Here is an 18113-nt window from a genome sequence, read left to right as displayed (position 1 = left end):
TGAAAGTCATCTTTTTAAGAATATGCAAAGATATGGGAACCAAAAACTGTACTCATAATACCACTTGGTGCTGAAAATACCCCATGTAACTTTTTTTTTTTTTAACCCAAAGCATCAAGTAATGTTGAAGTCAAGTTTGCTCCTCGTAACAAATAAAACCTAGTAACTGCATTATTACAGAACATGCAGAATTTGGAATAGCGATTTGTCTCTCAATTCATAAATCAGAAATTGGGAATATGGAAAGATGTTGCAATGTGGGAGGGTCCTACTAATAAAGGTCATTATAACTCCTGGCTCCAGAGCTATACTATCTAATATCCTCTCTGGTGGTTCTATGATATGCCCATGCATTACAGTTCTTGTTGACAGCCTGTTGCCTTGGAAATATTTCATTATTTCAGTTTTTCCATTTGTAGACCCTTGGCCTTGTGATATGAAGGCCATCCTATTTCATATTTTCGATTATCATTTAAGCAATCTTGTGGAGCTATTTATATATAAGCAAGTGTTAGACAACGCATATCATCATTTATCACTCTGTGTTTAAGCTTACAATGTAAAAAGAAATACCTCCAAAAAAAAAGTCTCCACCACTACCTTCGACTTTTTAAACCAAAAGCCCCGTGCTGTTGGAATATGCTTTGCAAACCAGCATGGGCACATCACATGCTTGACACTTCTATCTGTCTAATCTTCTTGGTTATACATCCACATAGTGGAAAAACTCTGTGGCAGTGCTATATAATTTGCAGCCTATGCAGCCTATTGGAGTTTAAAGAAAAATCAAGCAAATTTAAATATACAAGGTTTTCAACTCCTTCTCTCAGGCTCTAAAAAGCCACTTTCTGTGTGTAAGAGCCACAGAAATTTCAACAGTACTAAATAGTAACCAAAAACATTATTAAGAAGAAGCTTCTTTTTCCAAAAATTACTCTGTGAACACTATTGGAAGGAAATGACTTTTGTTCTGTATGACTAAACTCAGGTCAGGTATTTTATAAATCAACAAGACAATTCAAAAGATATATTTTTTTTTCTATAAAAGTTTTCGATTACTAGTGTATTTGAAAAGCAGTAAAGAGTAGTGTCTATAAATGCCTTTATGAAATTGATTATTTGGAAACCATTTTTTTAAATAAATGTCAGGATGTCCCTTAAAGCATGTCCACAGGAAGTCATCTTTTATAAACATACTTGTGTTCAACCATTAGACAGAAATACTACTACTAACCAACAAGTTTCAGGCACAAAGTGAACATATAGGTGAAATGACTCTACTTAGTTGAAGCAAATAACTATGAAAAACACCCCCCTCCTGAACAAACCATCTGACTTTCCATTTCTCATTACAAAACCAAATCAACTAACATGTGTAATGTTTACACTTAAAAGTGTTAAGAGCATTTAAAGCCCTAATAACAAAGTGAACCCTCGGGGTATAAAACAACTGTTTGGATAACGGGCCAAGTTTGAGGTTATTACTGTTTGAAACATTTAGTTTATAACTCCTTCTTTCCTCTATACTGTTCCTTCTGCCCCCTACCTCATTATTACTCCTCCCTCTCTCTACAGGTTAAACCTTCTCAGATCCAACCTTTAAAATGACAGCATCCGAGCTGAACAAGAAGATGCTATTAAAGGGCATTAAATTAAATACAGTATATCCTCCTACAACTTCAATCAGAATTTCAGACCAAGTGTTATTTAGTTCAGCTCTCAAGTGGAGCAGAATAACAAATCGCGCACTTTGATTTACCTTCTTCGAATGCCAAATGGAGACAGGTGATAAAGAACGCGCTCATGCACAGGCTATGAAGTTTCCTCTAGAAATTAATTCTATCTTCAAGATTCCTATCTCAGAAAAATTCCCAAAATGGCACACAAATAGGCCTCTGCTAGAGAGATTACTGGGGCCATCCCAGTAAATACATTTACTACCAACAGACTGGGGAAGGAGGAAGGGTGAAAGGGAGGAAGGAAACCAGTTACAAACTTCTGATCTGAAATTGTTAAATGTTAAATTAAAAAATAATAATGATGATGAAGAGACCTGCACAATACTCTGAAAATTCTTTTCTATCTACAAGATAGAAAAGAGCAAAGTACTTAATATGTGAATTCTTCATAAGCCACTGAGTATTCCTTTTAGCTAGTATGAATTGTCAGACAGTTAATGCTATACACATTCAACATCTTTAAAAACTGGATTATGCGTGATTTACTCTCAGGTATATAATTTATACAGAAATTATCCAGAGTTTAGAATTAGTCACTTATGTACCTACTTAACAAAATTATTTCCTTAATCCTGACAATTCTTCTGTCCCCACTGTATGAAGGAAACAAGCAACAGAGCAATTGAAGCTTTCTAATGAATAGCTTGTTTAAATACCTCTTTACCCTCTCTTGATGTAAGCTATAGGTTAAATGCTAAGTTGTATCAAATATAAAACTGCTCATGTAATAATAATTAAATCTTGCAACTACTACGGATTTCCCTCATCTTTTTTCTCAAGTTCACTTATGCCTATGAGGAAAGTGCGGGGGCGGGCGGGGTGGGGGGCAATGTATCTAACAACATTTGTTTTCCTCAAGAAGCAAAGCCTGACATTTCATACTTCCTACTGAGCATTTCCTCTTCGGAGACAGAAAAAGATACTTTGCTCAAACCAATATGCTATATGCAATTAATGTCATTAACGCTGCCAATTAATAGCAAATAGGATTCCAAACAAAGTAGGCTGGGTGGACAGCAGGAGGGAAAACCACGTGGGGTGGTGGGGGTGGGGGGTGCTTAGTTACTCTGAAACCTAACAATGCCATTCACGTAAGACGGTTAAGGATATTTTGAATACAAACTCCCTTTCCCTTTGGCTTTAGTTTAACTAACTTCAAACAGACATGCTCGGCTGAGCCCCTTGCCTGGATATGCAATTCTCACCAGGAACTTTTTAAAACACAGATCCCCAAACAGTAACTAACGGGGCATAGATGTTCCAACTGTTGGCACATTTTGAATCTCGCTGTTTACTTGCTAATTTGGATTTGAGGGTTTTCTTCTTCCTTTTTCTTTTTTTTTTTTTTTTTTTTTTTTCCTTTGGGGACCGGAGGAGTGGAAAGGAGGGCAAGATGAGAGCACAGCAGGGCAAAGCTGGAGACCCACAAGTTGCCAAGGCTAGGGGCGCAGCCTGGGCGGCGGGGAGGCGGCGGCCGCGCGCCTCTCTCCGCCCGGCCCGGCCTAGCTGCTCCGCGCGGAGACAGCCCCTCCGCGACACATTCCGGGCCTGGCGCGAGCTCCGCTCCCCGCCCCCGGCCTCCTCCTCCTCCTCTCCTCCTCCTCCTCCTCCTCCTCCCGCTTCTCGCCTGCCTTCCCTCCCCCTCCCCAGCCTCATTCCTTCCTAGAGAGCAGCTGCCAAGGGACCTGCGGCGGCCCCGGGGATCCCCCGGCCCCCCACCCTCACTGCTGCTCCCCGTCACACTGCAGCCCCTTCTCTTTTTTGTTTGTTTCTCTCTTTTTCTTTCTTTTTTTCTTTTCTTTCTTTCTGTTTTTTCTTTTCTTTTTTTTCTTTTTCTTTTTTTTTTCTTTTTTTTCTTTCTTTTTTTTTTTTTTTTTTTGTCAGCGAGTCACTCCATTCGCCGAGCCGAGGAGGTGCGACTGCTCAGCGAGCCTGGCGCCGCCACCGCCGCTGCCGCCGGAGCCCGCTCGCTGCCGCAGCCGCCGCGGGCGGACAATGCGCGCGGGGACCGCGGGCGAGCGCGGAGCCGCAAGCCCGCAGACGAGGTCCCCGTGGGCTCGCGGCCCAGGAGGCGGACTGCGGAGCGGGCCCCGCCACCTCGGCGGCGGAGGCGGCGGCGGCGGCGGCGGCGGCAGGAGCAGCCGCCCCGGCGGCAGGTTCAATAAACAGAAAAGTGTTACCGTTCTCGCCTGGAAGGATCCTGCTGAAAGCTGGGCTTGGTGGGCGCCATCTTCCTGCTATTTTTTTTCCTCTCTTACTTTTTGCCTCTCTCCCCCCTCCCGGGGTGGGGGGCGTGGGGAGGGCGGGGGGTGTGCGTGTGCGTGGGGTGGCGGGAGTGAGTGCGGGCGTGCGCGGCGCTCAGCGGCGGCCCGGCGGGCGGCGGCCGTGGCCCTGGCCGTGGCCGTGGCGGCGGCGGCGGCGGCGGCGGCGGCGGCGGCCGTGCTGCTGAGGCTGGGAGGCTACGGAAAAGTAGTGGGGCCGGAGCCTCGCCGGCGGCCGGCCGTCCCCTCGCGCCGCCGGTGCCTCTCGCCGCAGGTCGCCGCCTCCTCCGCCGCCTGCGCCTTCTCCTCCCCCTGCTCGCCCGGCGCCGCCGCCGTCCATGCGCCGCAGAGCCCCCGCGGCCCGGGCCGCTCCGGCTCCCGAGACATGCCCAGCGCGGAGACTGGCGACCGGCGGCGGCGGCGGAGGAGGAGGGGGAGGAGAAGGCGGCGGGGGGGAGGCCGCCGCGCGGCCCCGCGGGCAGCCCGGCCCAGGGCCCCGCCGCCTCCGGGTTCTCACCCTCGCGCGCCGCCACACCTCCCCCGCCCCCCCCACTGTCGTCCCCCACCGCCGCCACCCGGAGCTGGCCTGGTGGCAGGTGGGGCACACACTCTCGCGGCGGGGGGCGGTCGGGGCCTAGGCCGGGAGGGGCGGGGAGGGGGAGGACACGCGGGGGTTCCCAGCTTGACCGCTGTGAAAGTATTTCTGGGCATTTTCCAGCTGCTTTGCTCCAGAGCGCTCTCTCGCACGCAGACACACCCCCCCTTCTCTCTCCCGACACTCTCTCACTCCCCGTCTCTCTCTCTCCGTCTCTCTCCCCTCTCTCTCCCTCTCTCTCGCTCGCTCGCTCTCTCTCGTTGGGGGACTGGGAAGCTCGGCTGCCAGCGCAACAACGCCACTCAGTTGCAGTTGCGAACACTTCCCTTCTCGGGAGTATGTCAGCCCGGGAGAAAGAGGCGGAGAGGAACTGGGAGGCCACGGAAGCGGCCTCGGACAGGACACCGTCCCGGGAGCTCCTTCCGAGACCGTGGAAATAAACGCGGGTGGGCGTGCGCTGACCAAGACCGGGAACCACGAGAACCCTGTGGGCTAGCGCAGCGGCTGCACAGGCACCTTATGGCTCCGGCGCTCTCGCCAACATTTCCTGACCGGAGCATCTGCATTATTCACCCGCATACATGTCTGCAGACCCAGGGGTTCACAGGTGAACCCCCAGGAGTTTCAACGCAGTTAGATACAAATGCCTGTCCCCACTCGGTTCCTGGCACCTAAGACCGGACCGGACTACGGACATCTCTCTGTGGTTTCCCCAGTTTACAGCTCAGCGAGGCCTAGAGAAAGGGCCACTCAATGAAGGGCCAGTGCTGGCATCCTATTACCTGGGTAGACCCTGGTCAGAGGGTCCCCTCCACTAAACCTTACTCTGCCGGGTGTGGGCAGCTTTTTAGGCAGAGACTTGGGTCAGTCATGTGTCAACCAGGAAAGCAGAAAGGACTCCCAATGTATTTCCACTTTGAATAAATGAGAGAGCCACACGGAAAACATCACTCCTATGCGAGGCTTTGCATTTTACTTTAAACTTAAGAAAAGAAAAGAAAAAAAAAAAAAAAAGACCTGAAAGGGGTCCCATTCGGTCCTACCGGTGCAGTAAAGTGTGGCTGGGAGTTGGAAACTTTGAAAACACAAGTGTTTTTCGTTGCAGAGGCGTTTAATCTGCATGATGGTGTTTGAGTTCTCTTTGGAGTACACTCTACAGGTAGAAGATGAGAGTGATTGAAAAATGAACTGAAGTGGAGAGTACAAGATATTGAGTACAAGATATACATGGGCTGGCAGGGAGGGGGAAAAGTTGCCGGTTGGAAGTTTTGGCTCCAGGACAGCCAGCCTAGGGTGTTGCTGCCCAAAGATGACAAATGAGAGAAGTTCTGTTCTCCCAACAGGCCACTCTTGCTGGAAAAGCCCCCTACTACTGTCACTCCCTCATCAGACTCCCCAAAAGCACTTAATGCAGAAATACATTTTGATAGAATGATGTGTCACCATTCACTTTAGCAAACATATCCAGCTCTTAAAGTGAAAACTAAGTCTGCCCCTCAAAGCCTCTGAAGCCTATCATGCTGGTGGTCCGATGAAGAAGTGCCAGAGGACGGGGGACTCATGACTCAAATCCTCCCTTAAACATTTGGCTCACTCTCCTGTCCCCAAATTAACAAAAATTAAAGGCAGTAACAGGTGTCATCTGACTAATGAAACCAAAGAAAGGTCCATTTCCCACAGCTAGCACCTTCTCTTCAGTCATTATGACTGAACATAAAAAAGGAGGAAGGAAATTATACACCCAAAGGCTAAAGTTGATTATTTTTAAAGCTCTAGTCTTTAGAACCACAGTGGGATTCAAAGACTTGATAAAGTAGCCCAGATTCAAAGATGAAGGTGGAAGGCATCAGTTGGCTTTTCAGGGTGGGAGGCTATGGAGGATTCCCCCTGGAGGCTCCTGGCTTATTGGGAAAATTGGCCCTGGGAAGATCTTTGTGGTGAAGGACATCAACACTCTGAGGGCAAACCTAAAGGCTGAAAATTCACGACCACCTCTTATGTTCCATTTATATCTCATGGATTAGTTGGAGGTCTCTGAAATTGTCCAAAGGCCATCTGACATTTCTGGCCCTTGACTCCCTTGGTCACAACCATAGTATTGTGACTATTGCCTGCACCTCCTAGGTAAAGTGACCACCAGATTATATTGTCATTTAAATGTTTTGTGAGTGACCAAAAAACCTTACCTGAACCATGAAAAGGAAAAATCTAATTCTTGTCTAGTCCTTTATGTTTGAAAGATTCCCAGATCTTTTGTATTAAAGGTTCTTGTAATCACTGAAGTAAAACAAGACTAAAATAATTTAAATTAAAAAAAATCCTTTGACCAGAAATAGCCTGTTTTTTGAGTTATTTTCTCAAGACTCTCTTTTTAAAACTTCTGACAGTACCCAGAGCATATAATGAAGTCTTCTACAGAATATTTGCAGTCCTGGGCATCAACTTGGAAAACACTCAGTGTGTTATGCAAAATCTGCTCTGGTCGCTGGGCCATTGGTTAGAAAGCACAAAATATGGCAGTGATAGATTATCTTAACCTTTTCAGTTTAAACACTGTTGGTTCAAATCAAAGGTTCTCAAATCAATGAAGTTTGAAATACAAGGTAAAAATAGGAACTGTTATTTGAATTATGCATTGTGTATATTTTAAGTTAAATGCCATTGGCAAATCTCTCAGATATTTAATCGTGTGCAATCTGGGAAACACAAATATTTAATTTCACACTTTCACGTGTTTTTTCTTCCTTCTTCTCTAAAACCGAGCCCCACAAATGGGAAGCTTACCTTTCATACTACATTGTTAGTTTTTCTCAACACATTTTTGTGGATTACATTTTTGATAAAATATTGGAAGATTACAACTTGTTCTTAAGGAAAAACTTTAGGGTTCTAGAGCTGTTGGTGGTAGTATATCCCCCCCCCACACACACTTCCTTTCCTAATTGCTTCAAAGAATGTTTACTAATTCAATGTCACAACTCTATTTTATTAAATATCTATAAATGTTTGGGAGAAATGCAAACAAGTAATACTTTAAAACTTCTTTCTCACCCACCTAGCCTAACTTTGTAAAATTTGCTTCCTAACTCGCATCTCTGAATCTGACGCATTTGCATTATAATGCATTTAAGATGAATACTTAACAGCGCCGAGGAGACTCGGATTTCATGCTGTATTTCCCTGTAGTAACAGGTGACATGATAACACTATTATGTAGAATTGCGAGTCTACAGCTACACGTGAAAATCGTTCCTATTCTGTTTGGAAACAAATGATCAATCAGTCTCCCGTGATCAATTGCCCTCCTGGCTGCCGGTCAGCGCGGGTCCGCACCCGGCAGAGGCAGTGAGAAAATTCCGCGGAAGGGGACAGGGATCCCAAACTTTGCAAAAGCACCTTGTGCTTGTGTCTAAGACTTCGCTGCAACTCCTAGGCTACGCGGGGCTGGCGTTCTGGATTTGGGGCCAGGCAGAGGGCAAAGGATGATTTCACTTCGCCAGTAAACTGGAGTGCCTTTCAATACGAATTGTGAATTAATTTTTTCTTTCTCATCTGTAGAACGAGGAGCAAGCGAAGTGAGCCCTGACGATGTGCATGTGTGTTGTAACGCATAAAACAGGAGGCAAAGTGAGTCCCACCCCAGCACCCCGGGGCGGGGGCACTAACCCAGCCCAGGCGGGACTACTCACCGCTGCTGGTAGGAGGTGATGCCCTGGACGTTCTGCGGGGTGCCGTTGGCCGCGGCGCCGGCCCTCCCCATGCCCGCGCCCGCCGGCACCCCCGCGGCCGCCCCGCCGGCCGCCGCGGCCGTCACCTGCACGCTGAAATCCGGAAAGATTCGGATCATCGCCGCGGCTTCGGCCCCCGGGCGCGGCGGCTCTGGGCGAGAGCTGGCGGGGGCTCTGGTTTGGGCTCCGGCGGCGGCAGCAGCAGCAGGGCGAGCAGCGGCGGCGGCAGCAGCGGAGCCAGGCACCAGCCTGCAATCCCATTAGTGAGCCGCGGCCACTGTGCGCGGCGGAGAGGCGCTTTGATGTGCGCGCAGCGGGCTGGGGTGGGGGGGCCGCGAGCACTAGGAGGAGGTGCGGGGGGGCGTGCGAGGGACTTGCAAACAGCAAAACGTGTCAGGGTGGGGCCTTTTTTTCCCTTTTGGGGGGCGGTGGTGCTCCCCCCTCTTTCCAGGATGTTGCTCTCACTGGCTGCTCCGGCTGCGCGGCGCGAGCCCAGCTGAGGGAAGAAGGGGAGGGGTGGCGGAGGAAGGATGCACCGGGAGGCTTGGCGAGGACTTGGCCGGTGCAAGGGAATGACGGGCAGCGGAGGGTGTCTTTCTTTCCCGCCCCCTCTACACACACACACACACACACACACACACACACACACACACACACCAAAGCGCACTTCCGACCCAAAGTGCAAGACTGAGGCGCGCTCTCTCCCCTCTTTTCTCTAGAGAAATAACCACCATCCAAGCAGGCTCGCGCCTCCCGCAGCTTCCAGCAACCTGGACTTCAGCCCGCGTGTGCAGGAATGGGGGCGCAGACCTTCCCCTCCCACCCGGGACCCCTCTCTGCCAGTCTTCTGCACACCAGGCGGCGCGGGGGTTGCCAATTGCAAGTTGGACTACTGGAGAACTTGCTTATCGAGGAGGGATGGTGTGCAAAGGAAAAGGGGGGCGGGCGGAGAAGCCGCTTTTGTGCAATGGAGAGTTTGTTCCCTTTATCAAAAGGGACTCTGCTTGCTCCTTGGTGGGCGGGCAGGTTAGTCTTGGACAAACTTGTGAGCTGGGGAGTGTAGGTCCAGCTAGAGGGATCCGGGTGTGCTCCCGATGACCCATCTCTACACGCCCTTTTCAAACGTTGAAACGAATAAATTAGCAGCCACAACTGAGGCGAACTCTGCAAATTCCAACCACCAGGGAAACAAAAAGAGAAAACACGTGCATTTATTTCCTCGTGTCTCCCAGTTACTTCTCTGCATTGTTACATCGGTATTTCTTAGGGGGTGAGGAGGGATGCTAGTGATTTCGGCGCGCCTTTTTAATGACAACTTGCACTCCTTCGGGCCCGATTAGTAGGTGGGGGCAGTGGGAGTGGATCGTTTCCCCACCCCCTGCCCAGGACCCCCTGTTGCCCCACTTCCTCCCTCTTTCTTCCGGCTTGAAAGCCGGGACCGGAGTTGCGGGGCAGAGGGGCGCGTCCCTTGCGGGACGCGGGGCTCTGTAGGGCTCCCTTCCTCTTGCACGCACCCACCCGCGACCCACTTTGCTGGTGCTGGTGTGGTTTTCCCCATCTCGTTTTCTCCTCTCCCCGCGCGCGGAAGCTCCGGCCGGCAGCCGGGGTGCGAGCGGCCGCCGCTCCCGCCGCACGAACCCAAGTTGGGCTCGGCGGAGCATGGTGACCGCGGCCGCGCCGCCCCGGCTCTCGGCCAATAGCGCCTCGCCGGGCGAGACACCTGCTTAACCCTTTGAGCCTGGGGCGCAACCGGCCGGCCGGGACCCAGAGGGGCAGGGCGGATTGGCCAGAAGTTGCCAAGGCCGAGGGCGGCAGCCTGCCCAGCCCAGCATTCCCGCACACGGGCTAGGGGCCAGACGCCTGCCCTAGCTGTAGAGCTGGACGTCCCTTTCCACCCTCGCGGCTCTCGGGAAGCACAGAGCGGCACAAAGGCCCGTCCGCGCCCCAGCAGCGTCCCGCGCCTGCCTAGGCAATCTCTGCACTCCCCTAACCCGAGTCAGTTTCCGGAGGAGCCTCCCGCGCCCGGCAGCCACAGGGAGACAGAGGGAGGGAGCCCCAGCTCTCGCTGGCCGGGCCCACGGCGCAGCTGCGTTTCCATTTTCCTCTCAAAGAAAATGCTTTGGACGGCAGATAATACCAAGAGATATGAAACTGCTTCGTCCCCCACATGTTGCACGTAAAAAGAATCGTAATGAGCATCTGTGGCGTGTGCTAAGGATCCCACGAGTTAGTTGAAGACCTAACCCAGGTCCTGACTCCTTCCTTCCTGGAAAGAGGTCATTCTCTAGTTTAACGGCATTTCATTCGGAGATACTTGCTTTTCAGAGGCCAAACTCAAGGTCATTGAACGGAGTGGGGGTGGGTGTTGAGAGAGTGGATGGTCTGAGTACATGGAAAGCTGCCTTGTAAGGATCTGGTCACAGATGTGGGTCCCTGTAGGAGCACCGCGGCCAGGAGATGCTGATTGACTTGGTTTCTGAGCCCTCTCCTCTCCATCTCTCATCCTCAGGGCCGGATCTTAAGCGAGAGATCTCAAAAAGCATCCCTTGACTCCAAGCTGGCTTTCCAGTTGAAAGAAATGGGAGTTCATTGCAATTCTAGAGAGGTCAAGAATGTTTCAGGGGTTGGGAAAAGTTCTCCTCTGACTGCAGAGGTCAAGGCCGGCCAGCGGTACTGTAGACCAAAGGAAGCCAAGTAAAATGGCTGAGGAATCAGGCTAAAAATGAACACAGATCCAGGCCGTGGCTTTCTATAAAATAGAATTTGTCTGAATTATTGGCCCATTGTGGGGTGATGCTGTGCCTGCCACCTGACATCTAGGTCAGCCAGTTGATGGAGGCTTCCAGCAAGCAGGTCCAGCTTCCATGTGTGCTTTGACTCCAGTAGCATAATGCAATATTCCAAGCTAGATCCCATTGATCCAGAGGCATTCCCAATGTGCCAAATGATGCCAAAGGGGGGAAACCCTAGTTGGCCAAAAGAGCAGAATTTTTAGATTACTTTCCCTTTTAAAGTCTTTCTGCACAACCAACAGTGAGTTATATTTATAAACAATATCCCAGTTCTTCTTTGTTTCAGTACAATTCTATGAACGGAAAAAAAACCAGTGATTATATTTTATGGACTACTTATTTTACCGAATAGCTGGTCTGGAAATTTGTGGTCCTGCTTCACTTCCCTTCTGGAGGGCAAGTTTTTCTTGAAAGCCTAAAGGGCAAAAGTGTCCCAATAGAAAGAATGTGTGAGATCTGTTGTTAGACATTTAAGACTAGACTTGCTGAAGCTCACTTCAATTCTACTTTATATTATTAAAAGCAAGTTTAATGAGTACATTCAACTTCAAAGTTCCAAGCTGTCAATGCCATATTTAAGAGAATGTATCTCCTGCCCTCCAGAAACTTTCTTTTCTAAAATAGAAATACACAGAATACTTGAAGAAGACTTGCACAGTAGATTACCTTAGAATGCATATAAATCTGTTTTCAATATTTTGTCTTTAAATGTGTAAGTCCAGAAGTTTTGTTTGCATGTGTGAGAGACAAATTTCTTATTGGACCTGCTTATCTCCATGTTCATTAAGGACCTTAAGCAAAATATAAGTTTATTCACTCATTAGTAATTCAGATTTCATTACTGTATTCTTTCAGTTAAAATCTTTACATGCTGGCAGCTGTTTTGAAATATTTTGAAAGTTGTTTTGGCACTCATCCAACTAAAAGGGCTCCAGTTAACATTAAACTGGATACTTTCTCATTTTATATTCTCCTCCCCCCCCCCGAAATCTACATATTAGTGTATGTAGAGATCTAGAAAGACTTTTACGATCTTTTAACCCTCAGTACGTACATATGATATATACACAGCTATCACAATTACATATTTACATCTTCATCCTTGTTGTCACTGTAAAACTACGCCTTTTTCTCATGTGATAAAAATATCTATTCTCTGGAAATTCATTTCCATGTACTTAGAGTTAAATGGTTTGACTTTGAATTTTTACTACTGCCTGTCAGAAGCTACCAAGGAAAGAGGGGCTATACGGCTTGATTGTATCTAATGTTTGTGTTACTTTGGTCAGATATTTAAGAGGAAAATAAAACAGTACATAGAGATTAGGATAATATAAAGCAAAACAAAATGAATAGAAAGAAAATATAGTATGTCATGAATAAGGTAAGAGATGTTTTACTCTGAAATGTTGAGTATTTTAGCAAAGTGATCACAATGCAAAGAGAGATTTTCTTTTTCTATTTAAAAAAAGACAAAACAAAAACAAAACCTCCTGTGATCATTTACTACAATCTGTGAGATGAGTCTTCATTGTAGGAAGAGCCATGAGTTAAAATGAAGATCCCTCCATACCAGGGGAAGGAGATCTTACATTCTGTAGAGGGGTTAAATATTTGATTTAAACAATTTTCCATCTTTGCTCCTCAATCCAAACTGAATTCAAGCTCTTACTGCTAAATTTGCCATGCTATTAATATGTCCTCTAGTCTGTTCAAAAGCAAGACTATAATGTCAGGGGAGGAAAAAAAGTAACATAAACTTAGCAATATACACTTTCTGGATATTCCAGAAGAGAAACTAAGGAATTAAGAGAGAATATCTAATAAATCATTATTTATAATATATGTATGTTCATATATAATATATAAGGAGAGTACTGAGAATTTTTCATATTAATACTACCTATATCAAATACTGAATATCTCAAGCTATTATGCTAAACTAATTCTCAGAGGACTTTATAAATATATAGCTAGAAAGAGAAGAGATTTAGTTAAGAGAGGAAATCCTTTAGCTATTTTCTAAATTCAGCAGCAGACAGTAAAGGAGGAGGAATTGTTTTAAAAAATTAGTGAGTAGGAAATGGTCTCAAATCCTTATGCTTTTTTTTTTAGTTATAATATTCACATTGTAGCACATATTATTCCAAAATGTCTGCAAATCAATTGAATCTAATATTTGTAATTTTGGAGGGGAATATTTAAAATCTACCTGTCATTATAAAGGAATCACAAATGTTGGTTCTAGTTGTTTCTTCTGTCAGCATGATTAGAATTTGCACAGAGCCCCTAAGTGTGTGTGGGTTGGTACTTGCACCACAGGTCCAGAGGCCGTGCACCTTTGTATTTCAGTGAAAATTATACCTAGTGCTAACTGGAAATTTCATTTGTTTGCTTTGGTTCCTCCAGGTAGGCATATTTATTTAGCCAATGGACTCTTTTCTTCACTGAATTTTTGAGTGAATTTAATCATTATTAATTCAGTGACGGGTTGTTTAAAGGAGTGGCTATTGTTTTGGATTAATTTTTTTTTTCAAAATAAAAACAACCATGCTAGATGAGTTTTTGCTTGAATTTTTCATTTTCTATAGGATATTTTATAAACCTAATCACACAGCAAATCAAAGGAATGGTTTTATTATGCTCCATGCTGAGTCAACCATTCTGTTTCTATTAAACTGCTAGGTTTCTTCACTTAGAAGAGTGATTCTGGAACTTTCGTGTGCATCACAATCACAATAAAAACATATTAAAATACAGATTTCCGGGCCTTACCTTTACAGAATCTTATCCAAGATTATCCAAGATGGTGGTGAGGGGAGGATGCTAATAATTTGCATTTCTAACAAATTCCTAGGTGATACTGATATAGTTGGTCCATGCACCATATTTGAGAAGCACTTACCTGCAATGTTTACCACAGAAGGTTAGGATGGGAGGCCTAGATTCAGATCCTGACAATACACACCGATTGAGTGGGAAAGCTATTTAAACTCATTCAGCTTCTACAGCCTAACATGGTATTAATTCAGCCCAGCAAAAATGGATTTTCCTGTGCGGTGGGAATTCAGACAGAGTTCCTTCCTTCAGGGAGCAAGAAGTTGATTAGCAGAGGCAAATACATAAAGAAATGAATTGCAACAAAGTATCCTAAGGGCAACAATAGATTCATGTGTAGAGCACAAAAGTGGCAAGTGGGGGAGGTTAGGAGTTGAACCAAATGAAAAGTTACAAAACATGGTCAGCAGCTTGGGGTGACAATCACAGCACTCTGGGTTTGAATACAGTTCTACCTTTCACTGTTCTTGAGAAACAAGGTAAGTATATAAAGTACTTAGGACAGTTCCTGACTCATGTTAATTACTCAGTGAAAAGTAGTCATAGACATGACAACAATCTCTAAATTATCTTCTAAGATCTCTTCCTTGGAGATGGGACAGATCTTGATAACTACCCAGATAAGTTATGCAATATTGACATGCTCTATTTATGAATGTCTACAAGTCTAAAGAGTTATTTATTTTTTAATTTTTAAAAATTTTCTTTTCTTTTTTTAAATTTTTAAAAATTTTAAATGTTTATTTAAAAACAGAGACAGAGAGCGTACAGTGTGAGTGGGGGAGGGACAGAGAGTGAGAGAGAGGGATGGAGAGAGAATCCCAAACAGGCTCCATGCTCAGTGGGAACCAACCTGGGGCTCCATCCCACCACCGTGATATGACTTGAGTGGAAGTCAAAAGTCTGATGCTTAACTGACTAAGCCACCCAGGTGCCCTTTTTTATTTTAAAGTTCATTTATTTATTTTGAGAGAGAGAGAGAATGAAAAGGGGAGGGGCAGAAAGAGAGGGTGAGAGAGAATCCCAAGCAGGCTCCACACTGTTAGTGCAGAGCCTGATGCAGAGCTCCAACTCACGAACTGTGAGGTCATGACCAGAGTTGAAATCATGAATGGGTTGCTTAAGTGACTGAGATACCCAGGCACCCCAAAAGACATACCTCAATTGTTTATAGTGGTCATCTATAGGTGGTGGATTGGCAGCGAGTTTTCTTTTCTCCACTGTCCTTATTTATTTTCCATCTTTGAGGCGTTTAAAACTAGATCAGAGAGAATTTCAGAGTCACCTTTAGAATGACTTACTCTCATTTTTGACTACTTCTGTTTTTTTCTTCCTTTTTAAACTCTGAGAGCACAGAAATATTTAATTATCCCATTAATTTCATTAGTTATTTTTTATCAGTTTAAACTTTTTCAGGTACATCTCATTTCTATTACAGTGAAAAAGTCTCCAAAATGATACTAGTTATTGATAGACATGAGAGGACAGTCAACTGGGAAATACCTTTTGTTTTAAATGTTTATTTATTTATGTTGAGAGAAGGTGGGGGAGGGGCAGAGAGAGAGAGGGGAGAGAGAATCCCAAGTCACTGCAGAGCCTGACATGGGGCTCAATCTCATTAACCATGAGATCATGACCTTAGCCGAAACCAAGATTGGATGCTTAACTGACTGAGCCACCCAGGTGCCCTTTTTCACCTTAAAGTTTATTTATTTATTTTGCAAGAGACAGAGAAAGAGAGCAAGCATGAGCAGGGGTGTGCAGAGAGAGAAAATTCCAAGCAGTTATTTATTTTAAATTCCAGGACATGGGGCACCTGGGTGGCTCAGTCGGTTGGGCGGCCGACTTCAGCTCAGGTCATGATCTCACGGTTTGTGAGTTCGAGCCCCGCATCAGGCTCTGTGCTGACAGCTCAGAGCCTGGAGCCTGTTTCAGATTCTGTGTCTCCCTCTCTCTGACCCTCCCCCGTTCATGCTCTGTCTCTCTCTCTGTCTCAAAAATAAACAAAAATGTTAAAAAAAAATTTAAAAAAAATAAGTTCCAGGACACTATACCTGCAGTTATGAATGACTTTTTTTTATCAAAATCAAGAAAGGTAACAGATAAAAATACTGCAAGTGTTCCATGGAGTTTGGTACACTTTTTAAAAGGCTTCAAGTTCTAGTTTACACGAAGGGCAGTAAAATTCTGGCATTAACTGTGTGCAAGATGTGTAGAGGCATAAAATAAAATAGCTTAACAAAATGTAAATACAATACTATTGGTTATTAGAATGAAGACATTGGTTCTGTTTTTTGTTTGTTGGTTTTTTTTGTTTGTTTGTTTGCCAATCTTTTGGAATGAAGGAGGGTGTGACTTGCTGTAAACTTTGACCAGAATATCCCTAGTGGAGTCATTCACAACTGTTTTTGTCTCAAGTCCCCTCTAACTCTTAAATGTTTTCGGGCCACTCAAAGAGCTTAGGATGATACATATCACATTTATCAATATTTAATGCGGTCAAAATTTAAATACATGTAGAAATGTCTTATTCATCAAGGTCATTTAAAAATGATAAAAAATGATGAACTCATTACATGTTAACATAAATAACATTTTCAATTAAAAATTAACTATTTTTCTCCAAACAAAAAAACCAGAAGAGTGATATTGTTTTATATTTTTGGTTTTCTCAAATACCTGGCTCTGTATAAGACAGCCAGACTCCCATTATCTTTTCTGCATTCAACCTGTTATAGTATGTTGTTTTGGTTTAAGTATGTGAAGAAAATTCACTTCACACAGAGATATGTGTAAATACTAAAGAATTAATAACTGGATATTATTCTTTGTTATTACACCAACACTCATTAAGTAGTAATTTCTTTACCATACACATGTGGTTATGTTGTCAGGCCCAAGAGCCTCTTCCATCCTTGTCAAGGGGAGTGCTAACCTTTCACACAACACAGTAGTGATTTCTTAAAACTTAGCTGCACTGTAGAATCTGGAATTATAATAAGAAATTTGTTATATTCTAATCACTGAAATCCATTGAACTATAGATTGTTTTTTGGTTGATGCATGACTTTGTATTATCAAGCAGTGATGATTTTTAAAACACTTTGACTGTATTCTGCAAATCTTCCAAATGTTAACACATTTCATTGCACAATATCAGAAAATCACATTTATTAAGATCACTACCCATCTGATCAGTAAAGTCTTTACATATTGGGAAGCTGTCAAGCTGACAATAGCAAATACAAGCTTCTTAAATACTAATTTTCACTTGGAATCTCAAATATTATTATTGGCAACCGAACTCTGTCAGTTGTATCTTCAAAGTCATAGATGCATTGTATTCATTTTCAAGAAAATGTCTGCCAAATACCCACATCTGAATAACCATAGTGTGTCAGTTATACTTTCAAGTATAAACAATGTTCCATGGGAAAAAAAAAACATGGCTAGCTCAGCTCATAATTCAAGAAATGGCACAAGTATTTTTTTGTTCCAATAGCACAAGTACTTTTTTTTAGAGACAGAGTTAGAAATTTGCAATAAGAGTACTTTATGTGTACTTCCCACTTCAGCAGAAAGAATATTTGGAAGATATGTGTTTAAAGGTCCAGATTGAATAAAGTTAATAATTCTTACTGCTTCATCAAGGATATTCTTAAATGATACAGGCAACTCTTTACTGTGAATATGTGGCAGGGGAGAATACAGTGACTACCAGTACAGCTTGATTCACTCTAATGCTGTTTTACTTCCCAGTGCTTTTGAATCATCAGTTCAGACATCCACAACAAAGAAAGCAAATACTGTAGTGTCTTGGTATTATTGTAAAATAGTGATACCCTGATAAACTCCTCAGCCTACACTTTGAGAACAACCATCTGAATAGTAAGCAAGTCTCAAGTTATTACAACCAATAAATAAGAGAAGTTTTAAAGTCTTCATTTCCTGTACACTTTGTAATTATGTACTGCTTTGCTATCAAATCATGAATGGGTTATTATGAACATATTAGGATTTTGATTTTGAACAGAACTCAGAAATAGGTGCTTTGTTGTCTTATATGGTCACTCAGGAAGTGGGCATAGTTTGGAGCAAAGCAATTCAAATACTTAACATTGAAGCTCTGGGAACAGGAAATTAGTTTTCCCTTCATTCTC

At 44.6% G+C, this 18113-nt stretch overlaps 1 protein-coding gene and 1 pseudogene across 2 annotated transcripts in view; both read right to left on the bottom strand.

Moving 5' to 3' along the window:
• Positions 1-8442, bottom strand: part of NPAS3 (neuronal PAS domain protein 3) — an 849973-nt gene extending 841531 nt beyond the window's left edge. The window contains exon 1 of one of the 2 annotated variants that reach the window (XM_047074637.1): positions 8285-8442. In XM_047074637.1, the coding sequence (XP_046930593.1) occupies positions 8285-8442 (158 nt within the window). The remainder of the gene's footprint in view (positions 1-8284) is intronic. The other variant, XM_047074638.1, reaches the window with a different exon arrangement.
• Positions 8443-16823: 8381 nt separating this feature from the next.
• LOC124509031 (uncharacterized) lies at positions 16824-16902 on the bottom strand (annotated as a pseudogene).
• Positions 16903-18113: the final 1211 nt, after the last annotated feature.

This window comes from Lynx rufus, unplaced genomic scaffold (assembly GCF_022079265.1).
Source record: "Lynx rufus isolate CCGP_SWC_20201006 ecotype Redwood Valley unplaced genomic scaffold, mLynRuf1.p SCAF_13, whole genome shotgun sequence".
NCBI classification, from domain to species: Eukaryota; Metazoa; Chordata; class Mammalia; order Carnivora; family Felidae; genus Lynx; species Lynx rufus.
The sequence above is the reverse complement of the archived record's forward strand: the minus strand, read 5'-3'. Positions and strand labels throughout refer to the sequence as shown.